Source organism: Actinia tenebrosa, unplaced genomic scaffold, assembly GCF_029948245.1.
Source record: "Actinia tenebrosa isolate PJP-AT-01 unplaced genomic scaffold, QUT_ActTen_1.0 PGA_scaffold5__44_contigs__length_20552954, whole genome shotgun sequence".
NCBI lineage: Eukaryota > Metazoa > Cnidaria > Anthozoa > Actiniaria > Actiniidae > Actinia > Actinia tenebrosa.
The window spans coordinates 587,512-610,522 of record NW_028292582.1 but is presented as its reverse complement, the minus strand read 5'-3'; the positions used below and the strand labels follow the sequence as shown (position 1 = coordinate 610,522).

The following is a 23,011-nucleotide window of genomic DNA, read 5'->3' as shown; positions in this document are numbered from 1 at the left end:
ACAAAGCTTCCTTCACTTTAGCTCTGGACAGAAATGAGAGGGTTTGGGCACTGATTCTGGGACTGGGAAACTCCTCTTTGGAAAGACAGTCATCGCAGTAATGTAGCGGCCGAGCTCCCTGATCAGTCATTATGGATAGCGGTGTCGGGGCCGAAATCTCCGGCATAGCCGTAAATGCTCCGCGCTGCCATACTGCGCTTCAGCACAGGGTCTGGAGGTATGGTCCCAATTCGGATCTTTTATTGTCCGAAAGGCTAACATTCGCTATATAAACTCGATAAAAGTGAAATACCTTGGTTCGGATTCTCAGACTCAGTAACGTCCTCTAGGTGATTTGTCCTAAGTCAAAGTTCCAAGCCATTCAGTTGGAGTTAGTAAGGGAGCTCATTAAGCATACATCCAGCAAGTCATGCGCACCCGAACCTGCGTAATAGGTAAATTACGAGCCTTGTATGAAACAACTGAAGAAGAGGGCCAATGAGCCAGCTCAACTACGTAGCAACCGTGGACAGGTGTTCGGCCTGTATTGGACCTCGTGAGCACAGTGTATCTAGTGAGCTGGTAGAAACTACTAGTGTGGTGAAGGGTCACCTGCTATATTATCCATCTTAAATCTATTCCTTGAAGAAGGTCACTTCCCTGACAATTGGAATGGGGTCTGGTTAAGCCGAAATTTAAAAAAAGTTTGGAACTAGTTTGGAACTGATAAAGAAAACAAAGACGCGCGCGAAAAAAATGTTCTAGCGAATTTTTTATCGATTTTTTTACTCTTTCGTATTATTTTGACCTCGAATTAAAAAAATTATTATTTAGTTTTTCCGATTTTATTTTCACCATTCATTTTAATCTAAATTGGGCTCCCTGTGCTTCCGGTTGTAGGGTTTCCCAGAGCCTCTGGGGAGGGGAGACGGGGAGGAACGACGACCCAGGAGGATCTGGGAAGAAGAATGTACGAAAACAAAATGGCGTACGAAGTAGAGTGGTACAAATGATCGACACAGCAGAAATATTTGTTGCAGAAGCTATGCTTGATGGCCAGATGTTTAACATTGATAGTGGTATGGTATTTATCTGGCACCTGACTATGGTTTAGACACTAAATTTTCAGTCTGATGTTGTGTTGTTGTTAGATATGTCGGCCGGAATGCACGTACAACATCCTGAAACAGAGTTTAGGTTGAAAAAAGGTTGGTTCTTTTATACTCTTCTCCCTTCCCTGTCCTCTATAATGTATCCTGTTCTCCTCTTCATTATCGTTAGTTGATTTAAAGCAAATCTCATTATCGAAATTATATCATTACAACGTGTAAGACCTATATTAATATTCCGAAAGTAACTGAAGATTGACAGCCATATTTATACTAGGAATATAAAACGGCGCGCGTGTATACATACTGTGATATAAAAAGAGTGTTTTCATTTGAAATTCACATATTGCGTAGGAAGGTATTGGTTGAAAATATATCTAACTGCAGTACAATGTATATATTGTGGTGCAAATGGCATTGGGGCTTTTGGTAAACACATTTCTAACTGCAGTGTAATAGTATATTTTTTTCATTGTTTTCAGTATCTGAAAAGTTTATAGAGAGCATTCATTTGATGGTAAATGAACCTTCAGTGGGTTTATTCAGAATACATGAACATGTTCGAAGGTCGGTCCCACAAATAGTGGATAAAAAGGTAAAACATTATTTCGTTTACACAAGTTATTATCTCTATAATTGTATGATTTCTTATTTATATTAGATCTGTTGTGTTAAGTGGACTACATTTCCCCCCTGTATTTGTTTTACCTGCTTCAAATAAAGATTATCATTATTATTATTGTGTGGTTTGAGAAATTATCCATACCCCACAGAGGAATTCTGAATTTTTGAGGGCTGGTGTACTTGTTGTTGTCGTTAAATGTTCCACTACCTTTCTCTTCATTTTGGTCAATTTATCTTTTAGTTAGAAATGCAGAATTTTCAAAAAAAAATTCATGGAGTTTGCTATGACTTAGATTATTCTATAAGGTATGTAACACAAGGTGACACATGATTTCTGTGGATCTTAGTTACAGGATGGTCCACCTTTGTAGTAGTTAGGAATAATGTTAGCACTATTTTAGTTTAATAAGAATACTAGTTGTAAAGACAACGTTTTGCTGTCATCTCAACAACATTATCAGGTCTAATGAAAACTGTAAACTCTACTATATGTAAATATAGCTTAAGTAAGTGTGAAAGTTCAATGAATAACAATGAGATGGATTGAATCAAGTGGAAAAATGAATGGTATTTTTTTTCCATAATTGAAAGAAATATCAATGCTCAATAATTTCTTGCATACAACATGTGAAAAACAGAAAACTACATATATATTGGTGATCATGTCTAGAAGAAGTAATGTACTAATGAAATGTTTAATTATCTGATTCCATTAATAAGGACAGTGCAGTCAATGCAGAAGATTCCCCATTTCACCATAATCCAGGTGAGTAAGTATTTTGCTGCTTGTAACAAATATAAATATCTCCTTAGTTTGACCCTCTCTCTTTCTTTCTGTCCAATAACTAAATAAAATGACTAAACATTTTTCAATCCTATTTTACCTATAGTAAGGCACACTAAAGCCAAAGTATGAAATATTGGCCGGTCCAAAACATTTTATATTTTTGTTTTCTCAAAAGGGAAAGGGAATATATTTGGATGAAATTATGGTCACACTAGAATTGATGTCAGAATGTCCAAACGTTTCAAAGGCCTCAACAACAGTTGACATGCTATATATTATATGGAGTGCATACCATTTATCTGTGAAAAACCTTGCAAGAAATTGTACACACTTGCACAAATTAGCAAGATTAGTAAACTTAGACCTATGAAACTTTAATTTGTACAATTTTGATTTGTACAATTTTGATAGTTAACTTTTTCACCGATATATGGTATGCAATTTAACTTTAACAAAATGTACCAGAACAAACCAGTTTGGAAGAAATGTTGATTCTGACTAAATTGTACTTGTATTCTCTTATACAAGATGAAGTGTAATAATAAATGGCATATAACGTATTCTTCATAGGAGTGTCTAAGAAGTGCTATAGCTTCAAAGCAAAATCTGGATGCAGCAAAAAATCAAAGGTTCATATAAACTGTCTGCTTTGAATAAAGTTTTACAATCTTTATGATAACCAGAAAAAATGATTATAGATGTTGATATTCCTATAGTTGTCATTTCTTTACTAGCTCTGTTTTACTTTATATCCCTTGAATGACATTTTGTCAGGTATGTTGATTTCAAGCAGTTTACTTTTAAACTGATAGCATCCAACTTTGTTAATATCTCTCAACGTTCATTAATAACCCACTTGAAGGGGCGCGGGAACTGAAAATCTTTAGGGGGGGGGGGCACTGCAAAAAATCACAACAATAACTTAATGACAGTAATAAAAATCGAAACTATGCATTTATATTTCGTGTGAACCAATATTTTGTGGGGGAGGGGGGCAGGCTCCCCCAAAAAATTTTGTGAGGGGGCACGTGCCCTCCCAGACCCCTGGTTCTGCCGCCCCTGACTTGTTGCATACCATAAAATCTTGATTATATACTCATTTATACCAAAAGGCATTGATAGAGTTATAACTGGGGGTGGGGGTGGGGATGGGGCGCTTATTTTGTGTATTTCTTATATTTAGCAGTTTGTTTAATTATCCTTGAATCCTATTTAGAAGAACAATGAAATATGACAGCCATCGTATTGATGAAGAGCCTGTTGTGATTGGTCCTCCACAAGCCGAAGTAGAGGTAAACTAAATTTCCAACTAATTTAATACTAGTAATAATCAATTATGACAACAGGAAATCACAAACAAAAGTCAGGTATGTGAATACTGATACCCAAAGAAACAAAGTGATGTTTTTGATACTTCCAATTGGAAGAACACATACCACGAACTTTTTGTTTTCGAACCATTTGTTTTCGAACCATTTGTTTTTTGGTTTTTCCAGGTAAATGGTACGCATTTCATATATCCTAACAAGATTGCCAGCCACCGCGAGGTCATGATAGGGAAAAAGTGTGCCTAAGGTCTTGAATATATAGACTGAGGCAGTTAGGCAGAGATCCATTTTCAAGGCCAAGGGCACAGTTTTTCACTATCCTGATAGTTTTTTAAGCGTTAAGTGAGATTTTTATAATATTACATAATTTTAAATACTAACCGGTTCAATTTTCTAAAGTACTTAAATCATCGTTTGAATATTAAACAATTCCTGGTATTCAGTAACACCTACTTAACTAAAGATCCTAAGCAATAATTGCCTTGTATCTATGTATACAGGGTTCCATTTGTCCTAACTGTATGAAGATATGGAATAGTCAAGATGAGTTGATAATACATTGGCAAAACGAACATGCCACACAAGAGACCCCTATTAACACCGAGGTTAGATGTTCCTTATAATCTGACTTACACTAATACTAAACTACCTTAAATAACTACATTCAGTGTTAATCTTTCCTAGCCTGCATGCAGCCGAACTAACTAACTATATGAGAGAAAAGTTGGGCTGTACGCAGGCTAATCTTTCCTAACCTGTGCCCTCTTTTGGGGGAAAAAGGTTGTAAAAGTACTTTATCGAGATGCTAAATATAATGTGATAAACTTGTGATAGTTCTAAACCCTCTTATAAAAGATATTGTCCTCCTGGACATAGAGTATTTTGCTTTTGAATAGATAATGACTAGTATTAACTAGTTGGGACTGCATTGGTGTGTTGAATACAACAAGTGAATAAGAATGACTAGTGGTTACTAGTTGGGATTGTAATTCGGGAGGTTATTTGTTTAGGATTGAAAGACTTAAGGGACAGACATGTGCCTGAACTGAATTAATTTTGATCCAGAAAGTTAATTAAGTTCTTTCACTACCCTGTAAACAGAGGTTTTTTTCTGTCCCTCCGTCGGCTGGCTGGTTGGGGAGAAAATGAATGTTTGATGTTCTTTTTTTCCAGGTTGCCGTGCCCGCAGAACAAGATAACAATATTTCTTAATTGATTATTTGATTGATTAATTCATGAATAATTTAATCAAAGGGTTAGTTTGTTGGTTGATTGATTGATTAATTGATTAATTGATTGATTAATTGATTGATTGATTGGTTGATTAATTGATTGATTGATTGATTGGTTGATTGGTTGATTGGTTGATTAATTGATTGATTGGTTGATTAATTGGTTGATTAATTGATTGATTGATTAATTGATTGATTAATTGATTGATTGATTGGTTGATTAATTGATTGATTAATTGATTGATTGATTGGTTGATTAATTGATTGATTGGTTGATTAATTGATTGATTGTTTGATTGATTGATTGTTTGATTGATTGGTTGATTGATTGATTAACTGGTTGATTAATTGATGGATGGATTGATTGATTAATTGGTTGAATGATTTAATGATTAATTCAAAAAAGGAATGAACAATAAATTAACTACTTTATGTGCGCGATCGAGGCCAGCGGTCATAGAACAACTTTCATATGATTTGGCTGACGGGCCTTGCAGTGATTGGCCGGTACCTTGGCTAATTTAAGTGTTTTCATTGGATGAAATTTTTTTTCGTGCGCTGATTGGTTCCAAGGATGTCTTCAATTCCGTACCGTTCCGCGCCGTTTCATAATCGTGCGAAATCCACTGCAGATATTTTAACATTCGATTAAGGTAGCATTCTTATCGCATAATCATATATACATAGACACTTGAATTCTTTTGACTCCGGACGTACTATGACATAGAGCTCATCTACTCCAGTCAAAAAGTATATACATATCTACTCTTTCCTCACTCGATTACTGTAGACTGTACTGTAGTGATGTAAAAGTCGAAGTCCAACAAATAAGATGTAAAGTTCGTTTAAACAGCAAAAAATTTCATTAAATATACCTTTTTATTTGAACATGTTTTACATGCACTAAAACTGTATTGAATACACTAAAAGTCTGCAAGCTAAGGTTACTTCCACTTTGTACCTTAACTTGTACCTGCTTCCCTGCTTTGTTGTCAGCACCAGCTCGCCGACCAAATATAGCCGGAAGACTCTTTGCCAGAGATTGCTAATTGGCAAACCAAATTAGTTATTTATTTGAGAAAGCATCACATGATTCATCTTGCGATTTGCCTTTAGCAAAATAAGAGCTGTCTCCCCCCTCCCTCTGGTTACCCCCAAAGCCGCAGTGTATTATGGGTATGGGAAAGAAGAGAACAGGTTTTCGAGTGTGGAATATTTTTTACGAAGAATGTATGGTTACAGGGAACAAGTTTCGCTACTAACCGTACATTGTTTGTACATTTTTGACACTTTTGAAAGCCTGTAATCCTAATTTTTTCAAGGGAAGCGTACAAACTTGTCAGAATTACTAATCTTGAGTACAATATCTGCCTGTACAATATCAAAACAATTGGATCGTCATTCTACTCACACAGTCCTTTCAGATGGTCTCCACTTGTATTAACAAAGATATTTTGTTCAGTTCTTAATCTACCTTTCTCGATTAACTTTTTTTTTAACTGTTAAACTATTAACTGTTAATTTATAATACAGTTACTTCTATTAACACAAATCAAGAGCGTATGAGGTCCTAAATAGGGCCAGGGGCCGGGGCAAAAGAGAAAAAAAAAAGAAAAAAAAACCCGGATTCTTGTTGACAACTACCCGTTTCCTTCCTGGTCATTGATCATTTGCTATTATGTTACGCTTTACTTTGTCCTGCCAGTTGATTTCTTCCTGGCGATTGAATTAACATGTCACACGTCGCATGACACACTTCCTACTATACAACTTGTTTTGCATGCCATGGCCGTGGTTATTCCTTGATTCGTGTTTCTTGCACGGCCTCCTCCTTGCCATCTTTCTCTTCTACATTTTTCAAGTCGACGTCATTGCTTTGCAACTTCTCTTGTTTCTTGCTGTAATGCCAAGATAAAAAGTACCCGACACAGGACAATGCTGGAACATGGATGTAAGACTGACAGTTATAGTAATACCTTGATTTGGTTAACGTCTTAGATCAACTGAAAGAAGCGCTGACAAAATTAAGTGGGGGAATATTCGCGTGCATTACGTCATGCGCTGGCAGTTTTGCTTGTTACAATACATATCTTACATAATGCTCCAATACTCATTTTGCAGTTCCGTTCAGTGACCACGAATAATAGTTCCTAGCCGAGGCTGGAAATTCCGCGCATAGCAAAACTACAGCTTATCATGCGCGGTAACTCCAGCCTCGGCTAGGAATTATTATTCGTGGTCACTGAATGAAACTGCAAAATGGAGTATTCGAGTTCTCTGTACGTTGCTCAAGGTAAGTCTCGATTTGTTGTGGAATATTCACGTATTTTCGAATTTATGCGCAGTACTAGTACTGTTAATATTAGTAAAAAAACTTTGGCGATGAAATGGGACTAACCCTCAGTAACTAAAGCTGTAATCGAGAAACAAAGCGGTATTGTGTGTACGACAATATTCATGTATGAATCATTCCCAGCCTTACCGTACGTAGGCATTGCGGTACCCATCAATATCCAGCTTAGCGTGACGTGGTCATAATTTCGACAATTGCCATCGTTACCGCATTTTTCCTGCCACATGGTACACGTTGTGTCAATTATTCGACCAAATACTATTGGTCCTGGTAATGATCCAAGACTTCGAAGAAAAACGAATTGTAACCCCAAAGCATATGCTCGTTGGTTATCAGGAACAGATCTAAACCACAAAAACATTTAGTTATTGGTAGTTAACGTTATTTTTCAGTTCTTAAAGTGCTTATAAGCCTTTGCACAATATTTTCAGAATTGATACTTTAGATAGTGAATAGTTGATTGTGAAAATATTTCGTCATTTGAATGTCGGGTCTTTAAGATACGAAGGTTTTTATTCCCAATATGTTAATGACTATGACGTAACATAAGGGATCATTTAATATACAACACTGCACTCGTTCCGGAATACAGTATTTTAAAAGCATCACCCTTTTACTCGTGACTCACATAAAGGTTCTTACAAATTTGTTTTCAAAAAATGTCCAGCGTTCAATATTAAAAGTTGCCACAAAATAACTCAAATCCCTTATGTTACGTCATAGTCATTAACATATTGGGAATATAAACCTTCGTATCTCAAAGACCCGACATTCAAATGGCGAATTATTTTCACAATCAACTATTCACTATTTAAAGAATCAATTCTGAAAATATTGTGTAAAGGCTTATAAGCACTTTAAGGAATTACTTTTCCATTCATCCTTTCTACTCTCCTACCGCCTTTCTAGCTTTCTGAATTCATTTCCTAGCGAAACAGATGATTTTATCTATATTCCATCTATTGGTTCTTCCTTCCTTCCTTTCTTTCTCTCTCTCTCTCTCTCTCTCTCTCTCTCTCTCTCTCTCTCTCTCTCTCTCTCTCTCTCTTTCTTTCTTTCTTTCTTCCTTCCTTCCTTCCTTTCTTTCTTTCTTTGTTTCTTTCTTCCTTTCTTCCTTCCTTTCTTTCTTTCTTTCTTTCTTTCTTTCTTTCTTTCTTTCTTTCTTTCTTGCACCTATGTACTTTGAATAACTATATTATACCTGAGTGTAACAATCTTTGATGGAATAGCGTTGGAGAAGCTGAAAATGGTTAAGATAACAGCTCCAACCAAAAAGTAGATGAGATTCTTGCAGTTCTGCTCGCACAAGCCAGGTTTCAAAACTGTACTTGGTGATGAAAGGCACGAACATCTTGTGTACGACTAAGAACAATAATCAAACCACTTTCAAGGATCAAATCTGAGCATATCGATATCTCTAGTCAACGCGTTATTGTTTTTACAAATGATACCATCTGAGTATATATCCATAATTCGGGACATTCTTTATTTTCAAAAATCTATTTATTTGATCCATTGGTGTAATCTAAGGATTATTCTAATTTGAACCTTGCAACCTCGACTAAATGCTTTGTGTTTGACCAGTGAACCGACGTATGGAAAATGGTGAATAATGAATGCGATCAGCACAAGTAGAGGTATAATTGTATGCTTAGATACTTACCAGATTAGTTACTTTCGTACATCCAGCAAAACACGGTGAGAAGTAGTTTAACCCATCAGGTCCACAAATTGGATTGTACGTTGACAATGAACAATTGCAATTGCTATTGCAAGAGTCCTTGATATTAATAGCATTGCTGGTGAGAGAAATAAGAGATATTGATGATATATTTGGTATGTCGACATACTTCTTAACCACACTAGATAGACTTTCAGTAAAGAACCGAATACTTTGCTAAGCGTAATAGATTTTAGTTTCCCAACCTTCACTTATACTTTTTCATACCTGTTCTTGTATGATTTATCAATTCCTGCAAAATTGGAATACTCGCAGCCTGGGATTAGGAATATCACTGCTGTCCATATACCAACTAACTGCAGATAGAACGTCATTTTAGCCGCTGATTTACACGAGTCTTTAGCACCAAATTTCTTGACGAGGAAAGAACCTTTTAGAAGTATTAAAACGCAATTTATTAGCAAAAACATTATTAAGATAATGAGATGAAATTGTGTATAAATATTGAGTGTATTTATACAAGTAAAAAGTGTATGTATATAGTGTATTTGTATGCATGTAGCTGGATATGTCTCTACCTAAAGCTATTCCTCCACCAGCACCAGGAATAAGAATCAGGGCGATAGACAGTCCTATGATAGAGGGCGAAGCTCCATATCGAGTACGAATGATCTTGAACAAGAAAGGTCCAAGGCCTCCTCCGACCAAAGCGCTGTGAAAGAAATGAAAATTTGAATGTCAAATTTTGAGAGTGGCATCGGCAATGGCCGTAAGGCCATCTCATGGTGATACCGGGTTAGCATGTAAAACCAAAGCTTTTGCACATTCTTTGTTTTGACTTATTTGTCTTTGCTATCCTTCCATGTATAAGCTGCTATTTCTAAAATGTTAAAGAGGAGGTGATTGGCTATTACATAGCCAATAGGAACTGTAGGCGTACACCTAAACACGAATAATTAAGTCTTTTAAATGGTTTTGTCGTTTACAAACGACGCTAAATATCTCAACTTTATCATCTGTTCTTGAAAAGAATAATAAGAAACACCAATCATTCTAGCTATTTGGTATCGCCTATAGCTATTCGCTCCTTCAACCTCTCTTGGCGGAAAGATCTCTATATGTAGTGCTGCATCATTTACGTAACTCACCTAACAGTCAATGCCATATTCTGATACATGAATGCCCCATTAGTCAACAAGGATTTGGTGACAGGCAAGATATCTTTCATGTTTCCGGAAACATTTTCTCCCTTTTTGATAAGACCTCGTTCAATGGCTTGTTGACGTAACCTTGTTGCATTGGCAAGCTGTTTAGGAAAACCCAGGAGAATGATGCCTACAACAAACAATAAGCCTCCACAAGCAAGAGGACCCAACCACCAGGCACCAATCCATGCAGGGTCTTTACTCTTTAAATACACATTTGGTGGCTTTGAAAAAAAACAGACTACCGTGACTTTTAGATTCTACAAATACATATTAGAACTGAAATTCGTTAGAAAATCATATAAAAATATTTAACGTCGGTATTTCCTTAATTCAACTGCTATCAATAGAAGCCGACGCTGCGCACTTAACCCTCCCCCCCCCCCCCCCCCCCTCTCCATCAGTGCGCTATCTTAAAAATATTCAAAGCTGAAGCTACACCGGGGTGAGAGAGAAGTGGAAACCAACGTGGAGATCGTCAGGATCGAACCGTGGACCTCTATATAGCTCTGAATGCCGCGCAGTAACCAACCGAGCAACGACTGCTCCTAAATATACTTGAAGAGTATTGTAGCTGTACAGTCTCTTGTAATGGCGCGAAAACCAGTCAGACAGGCCATAGAATTTCCCAATTTTTACCTTTACTGAATACGTTTTATCTAACAAATGAGTTGCCACATACCAGTTTGATGTCCACGTATATAAAGTTAAGCAAATTTCCTCCAATTATACTGCCGAGTCCAGGCCCTAACATGATGGTGGCGTAGAACACACCAATGTAGACTGAAGTATATTTTGGATCTACGTTCTCATCAATGTACGAAGTTCCTAAAGTGTGTAGAGGTGTCGTTCCTGCTCCTGATAACAACTGGGACAGGATGAAGATCATGAGATACATCGATGTTCCAACAGTTCCGTCTGCAGAACAGCCTTCTTCATTTCTGTAACTGTGTTGTGTTGTATTAGAGCCACAAAGTCCAAATGATTCCTCGTTTTTTTCTGGTTTGACAGCAAACCAGATGTATTAGTCACAAGCAAATCACATAGTTGTTCATAAAGTCTTCATCTTTTAGGGCTTGACAGAAATAGCCAATACTGACTTTTTGCCCTTAGTCATGGAAAGCGCCTCTAAAAAGTTTAGGTAGTACGTACTTACTTGCAATGTCGCCTCTTTCGATGAGGAAGTTAGGAAGAGCAAACATAATGCAACCTATGGATGTTACCAGAGCACCGTAACCCAACCACTTGGTCTTGTGTCCATAATCACCACGAAAACTGACAAAGCACACCAATAGGAGACCCATGACATCATTAGACGACACTATGACACCTGTCTGTGTGCTGCTAAACGAAAACTGTTTCTCCAAAGTTGGTATCGCAATGCTCACAAATGAGTTGATAGCCATTCCTGTTTCCAATAGAATCAAGAAGTCACCTGTATTCTCTTCCTATTACATACACATACTACAAATTTTCTATGAAGAGAACAGACTGTTGAATTCCTTGGAAACCTCCTACTGCAAGCTCATCATGCAGTGGCCTACCATCCATATATTCAAGTTTATATGATAAAGTAAGAACATAGGTACCTCATTACGAAACATAAATACTATCTTTACTTTGAATCATAATGAATATATATTACCTTGGGCTATACTGAAGAGAGAGACAAAGACCAAAAACCATCTTGGAGTCAACAGGGATTGAAGAATTTCGGGTCTGAATCTCAACCAACCCCATCTGACGTCATCATCTTCAAGCCTTACGACCACATCAGAAGGCAACCTATTGCTGTCTTGCTCATCCGGGGGTGAAGGAGAAACCCTTACTTTGTGATTAGTAACCATCGTATTTTCTGAACATGACGAAAAAAATAAATACGACTGATAAATGATTTATTAAATGAAATGTTTTGACGCATGCATGTTAGTTTTACATATTTTGCGACACTTTAAAACCATGATTTTGTCATGAAAATCGTATTTACACTTTCCTCAAAAGAAATGACGTTTTGCTTAATACAGTCAGGGGGTGGCCAAGCTAAGGGGGACAGGGCCCCCCTTCTCGACAACAAAAGGTGGCTTTTTAGAATTTTTAAAATTAAAACGTAATAAATAATGTCGTTTTATAATTGTTTTTCTTCGTTCGTCGTTTCGGTGGCCCAAAAAAAATTTTAATCCCCCCCCCCCCCCCCTCTCCCGGACAATCCTTGCTACGCCCCTGTAGTAGTAAGGACAAGAAGCCGAATAATTTCGCGTTTTTTTGGTTGGTTTTGGCTTGAGTATAATGACTACTGGAGGTGCCAGTACTTTGTTCTCAATACCAACCTTCTTTTATCACTGCTTTTTAATGGTCATTAATCGATTTATTTTCTCAACAATTGAAGGTCACTCAATTTTCTAGTTATTATATTATCGCCTCACTTATTCTCGCCGAAATTATGGCGGAATTGAAGTGTCGCGAGAATTTTTTGTTACCAATTAAGGTAGCTAATCAGCCAGTGAGAGGGAAAATATATACTATAAGTGAACAAATTTAAAAGAGCAATGATTTAATATTTATCATTGGACTGAGAATCGATTCAAAGATATTCAGTTATTTAGTTCCCTGCAGTTCGTCTGTCACCTAGATATTTAAAGACATATATAACACATTATTTCAACATTCATGGACATCACAAAAACCCATTAGAATCGCTAAAAGTGACCTTTCGTCGGAAAAACCGGTTATCTGCTTATCCTTATTTTCTTTTGTGGGTAACATTTCGAGCACGTAGAGAGCAAATGTCTTCAGTTTTTACGACAATAATTCAACCAATGATTATAGGTTTTGGATCGGAAAAACCTATACTGAATCTAGAAAAAGAATTACACACGCTCCAAATAAACTTAAAAATCGCAGATGTTAAACCCATTGCCTATGTCTTTGTCAGGTTTATTATAATGTCTAACGTTTCGGGAGAATGACTTAGTGCACGTCTCTGATAGTTTATTCCCTAGAACAAACCAAGGTTGTGTGGGAGTTGGACACAAAAAGGTCTGGAATTCTTCCCTTCAAAGAATGAATGTTAAGTATTGAATTTGCTTGCATGTTTGAGCTGATTTGCATTCCGTACATTTTTTGTAGTCTAGTTATTTTACGTCAGTCCGCCTGTTTGGTCAAGTTATATTGGAAGTTCAGGCATCCACCTCCACACACTTTCATAAGTATTCCGCAAAATCTTACCAATCTGTTATTTGCTGTTTGTTAATGATTTGCCATGAGTTTAGCAATAAATAAAGAAAAATATAAAGAAAGAAGACAAAAAAGAGAACTTCCATCATAAGATGCAGTGCACCTTACTTACTGTAGAAAGTTGATATTCCGAAAAGTGCTCCGCAAAATAAAAACCAACGGGCATTGTAGTTTTTGATCTGTTTTGAAGACCGGAATGTAAGTTTGGAGTTACGAGACTTCCAGGGGCGGAGTGGAAGAAATTCAGTCTTAGCATCTTTTTTCCAGTACATAGTTTTCTTTTAATACTCGGCCAACTGATTTCAAAATGTTAAATTATACTAATAATTTGCAGTAACTTGAATGCAAATTGTTCACTTACTTGTTATGATCTAGCACTAGGCAATGGAGTGCAGCTTTACGACGTATACTTACGAAACAACTGAGAAGTTGTTTGTGAGTTGTTGCAAGTGACCTTGGAAGAGTCTTACTGTAGCTATACACACATTGTAAACGGCTGTGTGACACCGCGGACATGTTTATGACGTAATATAACAGGTTGGCTCTGCTATCATGCCGGCCCATGCGGCTTGACAATGTCAGCAGCGAGATTCAAATTGTTCGAAGTGCAGGAATGCTAAAGGTGGTTGGGTACGATTTATAGCCGACCGCATCAAGCTTGTTTATTCGCTTCGTTTATAATGTTGCTTTTATTTAATTACCATGAAACGTTCATCAAATATTAGACAATAATTGATAGTTTATAATAATTAATTTTGTTTTGAAATAGCGTTAAATACACAAACTATGACATATGGCTTTTTTGATATATGACGTTTTTTTCCTTATTACCTCGGTGATCATGGTGTTACAAAGTAATACCATGTCACTCGGGAAATTAGTAATTACATTTCCCCTAATACCTCGGGAAAATTTATAAAAGTCCCGAGGGCGGCTAGGAAATTTAATCACTAATTTCCCGAGTGACATGGTGTTACTTATAAATACTAGTACCTTTGATGCAATCGCTTTCTCCAGTCAATTTTTTTAATCACTTTTGCCACTTTAGCTCAAGCAGTGAACCTTCATAATATACTGATAGTAACATCGCGTCATCTGTATTCAAGATGCATCTCATAGTGTGAGTTTATTAATTAGCTGGCGATGACAATGATTACATATTTGTAATGTCTGACACTGGGCAATTTTAGGAAGAGAGGCCTACAGGCTACTGTTCTTAGTCACGTAAAAGGAAGGATTTGGTTTTGCCCCATGAGAGAAGGTTCATCGTATCATTTTCCCGTTTTTAGATGTATCAACATGTTGATTGACTACCAGCACTAATGTACGCCAGCATGCATGCCTGAAGCATTGCCTAAAACATTAAACCCAATTCGAGCTTGTTATTTTGAATCTACGAGAGTGACCTAAGGTATACTGACGAATTCGACTGTAAGCCGACAACGAACATACCTACGACATCTCCAAACTGATGATCAGTCTAGTCCATGCATGGATCGATTCGTTGATCCCGTTGATCTCGTTAATTACGCGAATGCCTTCGTTCAAAATCGTTGCTCCTGTGATGCCCCCAAATTTCCTATCATATTCATTAATTTATTTTATAAAATAGCTGTTATGAATGTCGCGTTTTGATTGGTTTGGAGCGCGTGCTTTATGAGAGTACCTTGCCCGCGCGCGCACTTTCCGTTGCGTCATTCCTATCTATTATTGTAATTTGTATTTTATAAAAGAAATAAAAAACTTGCTTGCTGTGCTGTGTGCCGTTAAAAAGCAATTGGGGATTGGCAGAATACTCAAGAAGTGTCCAGAAGCACTCCGCGACGCGTCGTGCTTCTCCTGACACTCGTGTTCTGCCAACCCCCGCGTGCTTTATGACAGCACACGGCACGCGCGCGCGTTTTCTATTTCTTCAATATATAACAGTTCGAGCTCGGAAATGCTATTATATCCTATAGATATCCTATAATGCCTATCGACACATACATGAAGGCTGTGTTAAAGGTTCATCTGTAACAATATCCAGCAGCTGTTGGGGTACGTATTTCTTTACTGAATTGAGATTTAACAGGGATAGACTGGGGACTAGGCAATTTTCGATTTCTTTGCACCGATCGAGAAAGTAGGAATTGATGCATGAGAGAACGTGACAATATGAATGGAAAATAGATACAAAAAAAAAAAAAAAAAAAAAAAAAAAAAAGGAATGGGATTTGCTCTTCAGTATATCTATATATACATAGATTTTAGATCTCGGGCATTCTGATCATGGATGCCGGGAAAAATGTGTGTTAATAAACATAGTGCACTAGGGTCTAGCCAACTGGTCTAGCAGGACGCAAACACCTTTTGTTCATCGTGCCCTATATGGCGGTCCGTACCCAAGCTAGACCACAATATACCTTGTAGGACTGACAAGGAAGAAGAGACGCTTGCGAAATAGAAAATTATCTTATCCTCCTCCAAGAATCTGTGCTAAACGAATTGAGCAACAATGATTTTCTGCTTTTTATCTGTTGTGCAATTCCTGTCAGACCTGTCATGACTCGAGGGTAATTTTCAAACAGTTTTCGTTTCAACTGATCATGAATCTGCGCATGGGCTAATGATGATACCACTTAATTACTTAACGCAGGCTCGATGCTGACGGCGCGTCCCAATTTTCCCTCCAGACTCAGTAAAGACGAGTTTTTAAAATACTAGTTTTAGGATTCCTGTTGACGAGAGCGAAGATTAGAGGCAGCTACGAGACTATAATCACCAAGAAACAAAAACCTTTTGTAATGAAATAAAACTCGAACAAAACCAAATTGTGAAGTAGAAGCCAACATCTATATTAAGTCAGTCAATATTGGCTGGGGGACCTGGGGAAAGACGGCCGGTGCGCACCGCCTAGTGGTGCGGGTCTGTTGTCAGTTGTCTTCTTCGGGTTGTATTTTCGTTTGCTCCAACATCCGCATTCATTGATGCGTATTGGGCTAATTGTGACAGTAAACTATATCAAATGCTTGATTGATTGACAATTGTATGGAAATACACCCGTATCTTATTGATAAGATACTATAAGATAAGATACTATGAGTACCAAACTACCAGTCAGATCGCGTAATGAAGCTAATGTCTGTCTAGCTATTGCGTCAATAAAACCCGGTAATCTTCAGTGTTTGTTCATTTATTGATTCATTTCCTAATATATTTTCCCTACTTATCCATATTGTTTGGTTCTGGACTTTAGTCAGTCTATTTTGCCTTGCCCTCCAAACTAGCTAAGTCTTAACAATTATCGGGAATGCATTGCCTGCGGCTACTATTAGGGTGATAAACATAATGTAACTGATAGTCGATGTACACTTATTGCAGCGATATAAAAAACCTCAACGTGCTTGCCACGAGAATTACACTCTTATCTGCTCACAAATAGATACAATACAGAGACATCGCTATCTCAGTGCTGCACATCGCGATAACTATGCGATATATAAGAGGCTGATTCGTCGTTAGAGTAATTTTGTGGGTTATTGGGACTTGATCGTATTTATCTACCTATACTAATCAACAGTTAAAAAGGCTTACCTTCCATTTCAAATGTCTCATTATATATCACAAAATTTCTTTTTCTTCTGCAAGCTCCTACATCTCAGTTACGTTAAATACAGCGAGACCAAGGTTACAGGTTTACTCGTTGTTCAACTAGACACATGAGAATTCATTTGCTAAGCTAGTGTCAACTGATTCTATCCTCATTGGATAACACAGAATTCCTGGCATGACTTCTGCCCTAGAAACCTATCATCGGTATTGATTTTTTACTGATCGTGAGTGTGCGGTTTCTTTGACATGTTAGTGCAGGCTCTCAGCCTTTGAAATATTTATCATACAGCTCCCATACTATGTTTATGGCCGTCGATGACGTGTTTCGTTTTCTATTTTTGAAAATTGTATGCATACGAAAGAATCTTTTGATAGGGCGTCTTCATGTAGTCGGTCAAGGGCTCTAGGTGACGTCAGCCGAGTATTGCACAGCAGTTACTTGCAGTAAGGGACTGTGCAATAACTATCTGGAGGGGGTGGGGTTCTGAAATGAGCAAAGTAGGCCTTAAAGTGACGTTAAGTCCCCCTGTACTAAATGTAAAATAACTTCTTACCCCTCCCCGTTTTAAGATAATATTAATACACCACCACTCCCCTCCCTCTCCTCCCCCACCCCCTCCCCCCCCCCCCCCCACACACACACAAACACACACAAACAATAAAACAAAAAGGTGAAAAGTTAGAAACAAAGATAGCTGACCATAATGGTAGCCTATTTCCTATTTTCGAAAGGAAGTGGAAAACTGCAAAATGGACTTAGCTGTGACCATAAATTCAACTCATTATTACTACTGGTATTCAGAAAAACATTGATGATTTGCTGGATAAACCTGAGCTAACCTGGATAAAGCAATGGACAAGTATCGTGCCAGCTACTGATTATTGGATCTAAAACACTGTCATCAGTTTCTAGACGGAAAAAAGGAAAATAGGAAAAAAGCTACAAATCGCACTAAACTAATGCAACAGAACTTCGAAGTTAGAGAGCTTGCATAATTGCTAATGAGTACCACACTGATATGTATGATGGGATCCCGCAACTAGAAGATAGTATTTGCCAGGATACTCTCTCAGTGTTTACCTCACAAACGGACAATATATCCTGTTTGCATGATCTACTTGCTTGCAAATGCTTTATTGGGGAAGCCGAGGAGCTTGTTCTCAACTTCTGTTATTACCCTTGAATGTCACCAAGTATTGGACGCAAAGATAATGTAACAACTTTGAAAAAAGGAAGCATGCATAATATTTTGGTCATTACAACCCGAGTTCTATGAAACCCCACAAAGAGATAATGTTGACCAAGACACTATCTAGGTATTTACTGTACCTCATAACTGACAAATCCTGTTTGTAATTATGTATGAGTACAGAAGTTGTGACATGTATACTGTTCTTGATAGTTTTTTAGAAGTCTTTAACCACAAAGGCTATTCAGTTTCAATATAGATTATGCATCATTTCAATATTATAGTTCGGAGGTTAATGTTGTGATATGTACTGTTCTTATATTTTTTTTAGAAGTCATTCAATTACAAAATGTATAAAAAATGTGTCAATAGAAAGGGCTACAGTACCAGATTGCCTGAAGTGTGCGTCTCTTTAGTCTCGTCTCAAAAAACCATCTTTGGACCCACGCGAGTATAATAACTTTCGCCCAGTTTCTATCCTCAAACTTGTCAGTAAAGCAATTGAAAAGGTGGTTGCAATTCAAACTAATCGACACGTATTGGACAATGACTTGGATGATCTTTACCAATCTGCCTATAAAGCACATCACAGTACAGAGACAGCATTGTTTAAAGTGCATAATGATATCCTTAAAGCTCTTGATAGTCAGAAATGTGTTATTCTTCTGCTATTAGATCTGTCAGCTGCATTCGAAACCGTAGATCACCACATCTTGCTGGAACGTCTAAAAACAAGGTTTGGCATCGCTGGAAAAGCACTCAACTGGTTTAAATCTTACCTCTCTGATAGAACATTGACAATCAACGTCCCCAATGGTGAATCAACAGTACGACCTCTTCCCTTTGGGGTCCCACAAGGGAGTGTACTTGGGCCTGTACTATTTTCTATGTACATTTCGCCTCTAGGAGACCTCATTAGGCGTCATGATTTGGAGTATCATCTCTATGCTGATGACACTCAACTGTACATCACCTTTAAAGTCAACTGTGCAGAAGAAATGAATGTGGCAAGATCTAGGATAGAGACGTGTGTACGAGATGTCGATGCATGGATGACTTGGAACAACCTCAAGCTTAATACAGATTAAACAGAATTGTTACTATTGAATGCACGCCATCGTCCTCAACCACCTCTGAAATCGCTGTCAGTATGTGGTGATGTAATCCACACAGCAGCTGAAGTTCGTAACATTGGAGCACTGATGGATTCAACTTTGTGTATGGACCAACATGTCACGAACATTTGCAAAACATGCTTTTATCAACATTAGTAGAATAAGAAAATATCTTACTCGCAAGTCCGCAGAAACATTAGTCCATGCACTTATTACATCTAGTTTAGATTTTTGCAATTCTCTCTTATTTGGACTACCAGACTATGCTATCGAACGTTTACAGAAGGTTCAGAATTCAGCTGCTCGTATAGTAACCCTTACTCGCAAGTATGAACATATAAGACCTATTTTATACGATTTACATTGGCTACCAGTCGAACAGAGGATTAAATATAAGATATTACTATTAACATATAAAGCCCTTAATGGACGGGCTCCAGGATATATATCTGATCTAGTTAATATCTATAAACCTAGACGTACTCTTAGATCGTCATCAAGTAATAATTTAGTCATGACTAGTTATAATTTACGATCTTATGGATATAGAGCATTTTATTATCCTGCCCCTTATTTATGGAATTCTTTGCCTCATGATATCAAGACTGCTGTCTCAGTTTCCAGTTTTAAGTCCTCAATTAAGACTTACCTTTTTAAGGAAGCATTTGCTTAAGTATAATTATATAGCCAATGTATATATATATAATTTATAATTTATACTTGGATAAACTATTTTTGAATATACTTATAAGATAGATATTTATTTATTTCAATACGTTAGTGATACATAATTGTAAATTCTTATTCATTTATTTTTATAATTGTTAAGCACTATTGGGCTTTTTATGGAAATAGGGTTATATAAAGAAATAAAGTTATTATTATTGTTATTACAAAGGATAGCTTCATAGTGGGCCATTTTATACGCACACCCGGCCTTCAGTCCAAACTTGATTATTCAAAAGTGTAAAACCACGTTTACACCAACTAACCTTGTTAAGTTATTAATTTCTCTCTGCAAGTCCTTTCTAATTCTAAACAGGATGAAGAAAAAACAGTAAAAAAGGAACAGGATTAAAACTACCTCCCAAACGTAGCCGAGTTTAGTGAAACAACGTTTGAAATAAACGTTTTTAGTTAGCCGCGCCAAGCAACCACAATAGTTAAGTTAAACAACTTCTTTTCAAACATTTAAAAAAAGGTCTGGTGTGAAGTGTAAGGCTTTTATCGCTGAAAAAGTTAGGCTACGTCAGTCCCTCAAAACGCAAATCCTTAAAATAAAACCATAATGACAAAAACGGACATTTTACTGACTCTATATATCACGTTATAACAAAAAAAATTCGAGTTTTTGCCAGTTGCGATTGAACCAAGGCTTTTTAATGTCGAGATGAAATGTTAATGAAGACTAAAAATTCAAAATTTTGGAAACCATTCCGAACTTTACAGCTCTGAAAGTTGTCATTGAGAAGTGTGGAAAAATGCCTCCAAAAGAAAAACATGATACGCATTTAAGATATCGATAAAACCAATTTGATTGGCTTAAAGAAACTAACGAGGATTAGGCACACGGCAACCAAATAAAGTAACAAAAGTTGATTGCTGGTCAGATCTTTTTGGAAGAGACTTCTAATATTACATCTTATATAGTCAGCATGTACATATTTTGTACAACTGTACATATTGAACAATGAAACATGCACTCCTATGTTTTAAAAAACAAACGAAAAAGATAATACAAGTAAATAAACAATTTTTAAAAACCCAGTAGTCGCAGTACCTTGAATTACTTTGCTGTCTGAGGTCCTAGGTAAATGTAGTGCCAACTTTCACATTGCCTGCATTGATTACAGTAAAGTGAACGGTAATTGTTGCTCGGTGTCTCTTTAAGAGGAAGAAGCCCGTCATCTGACTGTTTGTTTTGACTCTGCAGGGTTGTTAAATAAGTAATTTGGCTATTTTTAACTTTTAAGGTATGCGGAGATATATCAACTGGTGATGATTGATAAGGAATTGGGTTAAGCTGCCAACTTTAGTATCACAGCGGACATAACCGAAAAATTATCATTCCTGAATCAAAAACACCATGTTGGCCGGACCGATGATATAAGAAAATGTTGCAGGAGATAGAAGAATTGATGGTTAGAAAATCAATTTCAATCACTAGCATTACAAGTTACACTTTGCTAAAACATTTTACATGCCAAGCAAAATGTTCGTAACTTTATTTGAAGTATCGATTGATCTTTGGTACAACTTGGAGAGGAGTGAGTGATTACGTCACAGTGGGGATTGAATCTATTCGTATAAAATGACCAGTTACCATTTCCTCAGTCGTACCGTTCGTTGCGATAGTAACCACAATGCTGCATATCTATATGACGGAAAAGTATATCGGTGTTTGATAGGTTTCTTAGTTGGGATGATTTTTCCCCCTATCCCTCTACCCATCTGATCCGTCCCTGTGTTTCACGTAATATTTATTCTTACTGTAGCTATATTGTTTAGCTGTCTTTATTTGGTATAGGTCAAGTCTTTATGAATGAAGGCTTTAAATTTTCTGGAATTTAAAGGATAGATCTGATTGCTTATCTGGTTTTATGTATCAGTTTTCATGCTTATTTTTCTTGATAACGTAGCGTGAAAGTGCGGATTTCCGAAGGTTACATAATTTGATACACGATTGGAACAAATAAATAAACAGCCGTGCGGATGTTTTGAACTCAAAATAGGGAAAGTCGTTTTCGCTGAAGCGATGATGACGCACGATATCCTGTGCGAGTTAGGTTGGGAGGTACTCGGTGAATTCCTCTTTCATGGCTCTTCCATGGCCAACGTATTTTTGTCAGTACAAACAATCCACAATCAATGAGAATAAATCAACAAATAATTAGATAAATCCTGCTTTCTTTAGAGAGAAAAGATAAGTTCAGTGACAGTACTGATACTGATACGGTACAACAGTATCCACACAGGAGGTGGGGTGCCCCGGGGGTTGTGTTGGTCTAAGATGTTCTCCCATATTTTTATCATTACAATTTACATTTCTAAAATACTTAATTTATCAGCCGATAAAGAGTCACCTTTTTTCACTGATGTCAATAAAACGAAGGAAAGAAAGTAGCAGGAAAATTTAAAACAAACAATGATGAGACTTTGAGAATGATAAGGCGCTTGAAAACAAATCTTTTATCTGTATCTTATATATATATATACAGTCAATGTCATTAACGTTGTCCACCGAAAAAACACATTTACACATTTACACATTTACACATTTACACATTTACACTAAAAGATATATCACGTGTTTCATTATGTATTCTCTGCCTCGTGTGCGTCAGCCTGAACTTTAAATGTAAAATTCAACTCATGAATCGAAAATCCAGAATGCCCCGACCATTTAGTGAGGATTTAAGATGGAGAATGGTATTTCAGCATTTGTTTTATGCCAGAACGTTCGAGGAAACATGTGATATTTCTTTTAGTCTAAATGTGTAAATGTGTAAATGTGTAAAAGTCTTTTTTCGGTGGACAACGTTAATGACATTGACTGTATATATGTATATATATATTATTTATT

At 36.9% G+C, this 23,011-nt stretch overlaps 2 protein-coding genes across 5 annotated transcripts; one reads left to right on the top strand and one right to left on the bottom strand.

The window, feature by feature from the left end:
- The first annotated feature begins 924 nt into the window (after nucleotides 1-924).
- On the top strand, nucleotides 925-5,947 carry LOC116306506 (BLOC-1-related complex subunit 8 homolog). The gene is made up of 9 exons (XM_031716584.2): nucleotides 925-1,058; nucleotides 1,131-1,187; nucleotides 1,571-1,683; nucleotides 1,954-2,018; nucleotides 2,433-2,478; nucleotides 3,070-3,128; nucleotides 3,716-3,791; nucleotides 4,328-4,432; nucleotides 5,001-5,947. The coding sequence occupies exons 1-9, from the start codon at nucleotides 989-991 to the stop codon at nucleotides 5,037-5,039; spliced, it is 630 nt and encodes a 209-aa protein (XP_031572444.1). The 5' UTR covers nucleotides 925-988; the 3' UTR covers nucleotides 5,040-5,947.
- Nucleotides 5,920-21,333, bottom strand: LOC116306505 (solute carrier organic anion transporter family member 4C1). 4 transcript variants are annotated; one of them, XM_031716583.1, is made up of 12 exons: nucleotides 21,209-21,326; nucleotides 20,421-20,462; nucleotides 11,944-12,153; nucleotides 11,455-11,706; nucleotides 10,981-11,297; nucleotides 10,242-10,522; nucleotides 9,672-9,805; nucleotides 9,361-9,523; nucleotides 9,076-9,211; nucleotides 8,614-8,774; nucleotides 7,542-7,756; nucleotides 5,920-6,997 (listed from the first exon to the last, which is right to left on the bottom strand). In XM_031716583.1, exons 3-12 carry the CDS (start codon nucleotides 12,143-12,145, stop codon nucleotides 6,855-6,857), a joined length of 2,004 nt encoding a protein of 667 aa, XP_031572443.1. In that variant the 5' UTR covers nucleotides 12,146-12,153; nucleotides 20,421-20,462; nucleotides 21,209-21,326; the 3' UTR covers nucleotides 5,920-6,854. The 4 variants fall into 4 exon arrangements, with proteins under 4 accessions (XP_031572443.1, XP_031572442.1, XP_031572440.1 ...); XM_031716582.1 differs by lacking the exon at nucleotides 20,421-20,462 and having other exon boundaries at nucleotides 21,209-21,333; XM_031716580.1 differs by lacking the exons at nucleotides 20,421-20,462; nucleotides 21,209-21,326 and adding an exon at nucleotides 17,106-17,231.
- Nucleotides 21,334-23,011: the final 1,678 nt, after the last annotated feature.

What these genes read in the sequence shown, in the direction of transcription:
- LOC116306506 (XM_031716584.2), top strand. Translation starts at nt 989, where the DNA reads ATGATCGACACAGCAGAAATATTTGTTGCAGAAGCTATGCTTGATGGC. An exon ending in CCCATTTCACCATAATCCAG is followed by an intron (nt 2,479 to 3,069) that starts GTGAGTAAGTAT and finishes TATTCTTCATAG; the next exon opens with GAGTGTCTAAGAAGTGCTAT. An exon ending in AGACCCCTATTAACACCGAG is followed by an intron (nt 4,433 to 5,000) that starts GTTAGATGTTCC and finishes CTTTTTTTCCAG; the next exon opens with GTTGCCGTGCCCGCAGAACA.
- LOC116306505 (XM_031716580.1), bottom strand. An exon ending in AATATGGCATTGACTGTTAG is followed by an intron (nt 9,806 to 10,241) that starts GTGAGTTACGTA and finishes TTTCTTTCACAG; the next exon opens with CGCTTTGGTCGGAGGAGGCC. An exon ending in TCAAAGATTGTTACACTCAG is followed by an intron (nt 7,757 to 8,613) that starts GTATAATATAGT and finishes TTTGTGGTTTAG; the next exon opens with ATCTGTTCCTGATAACCAAC.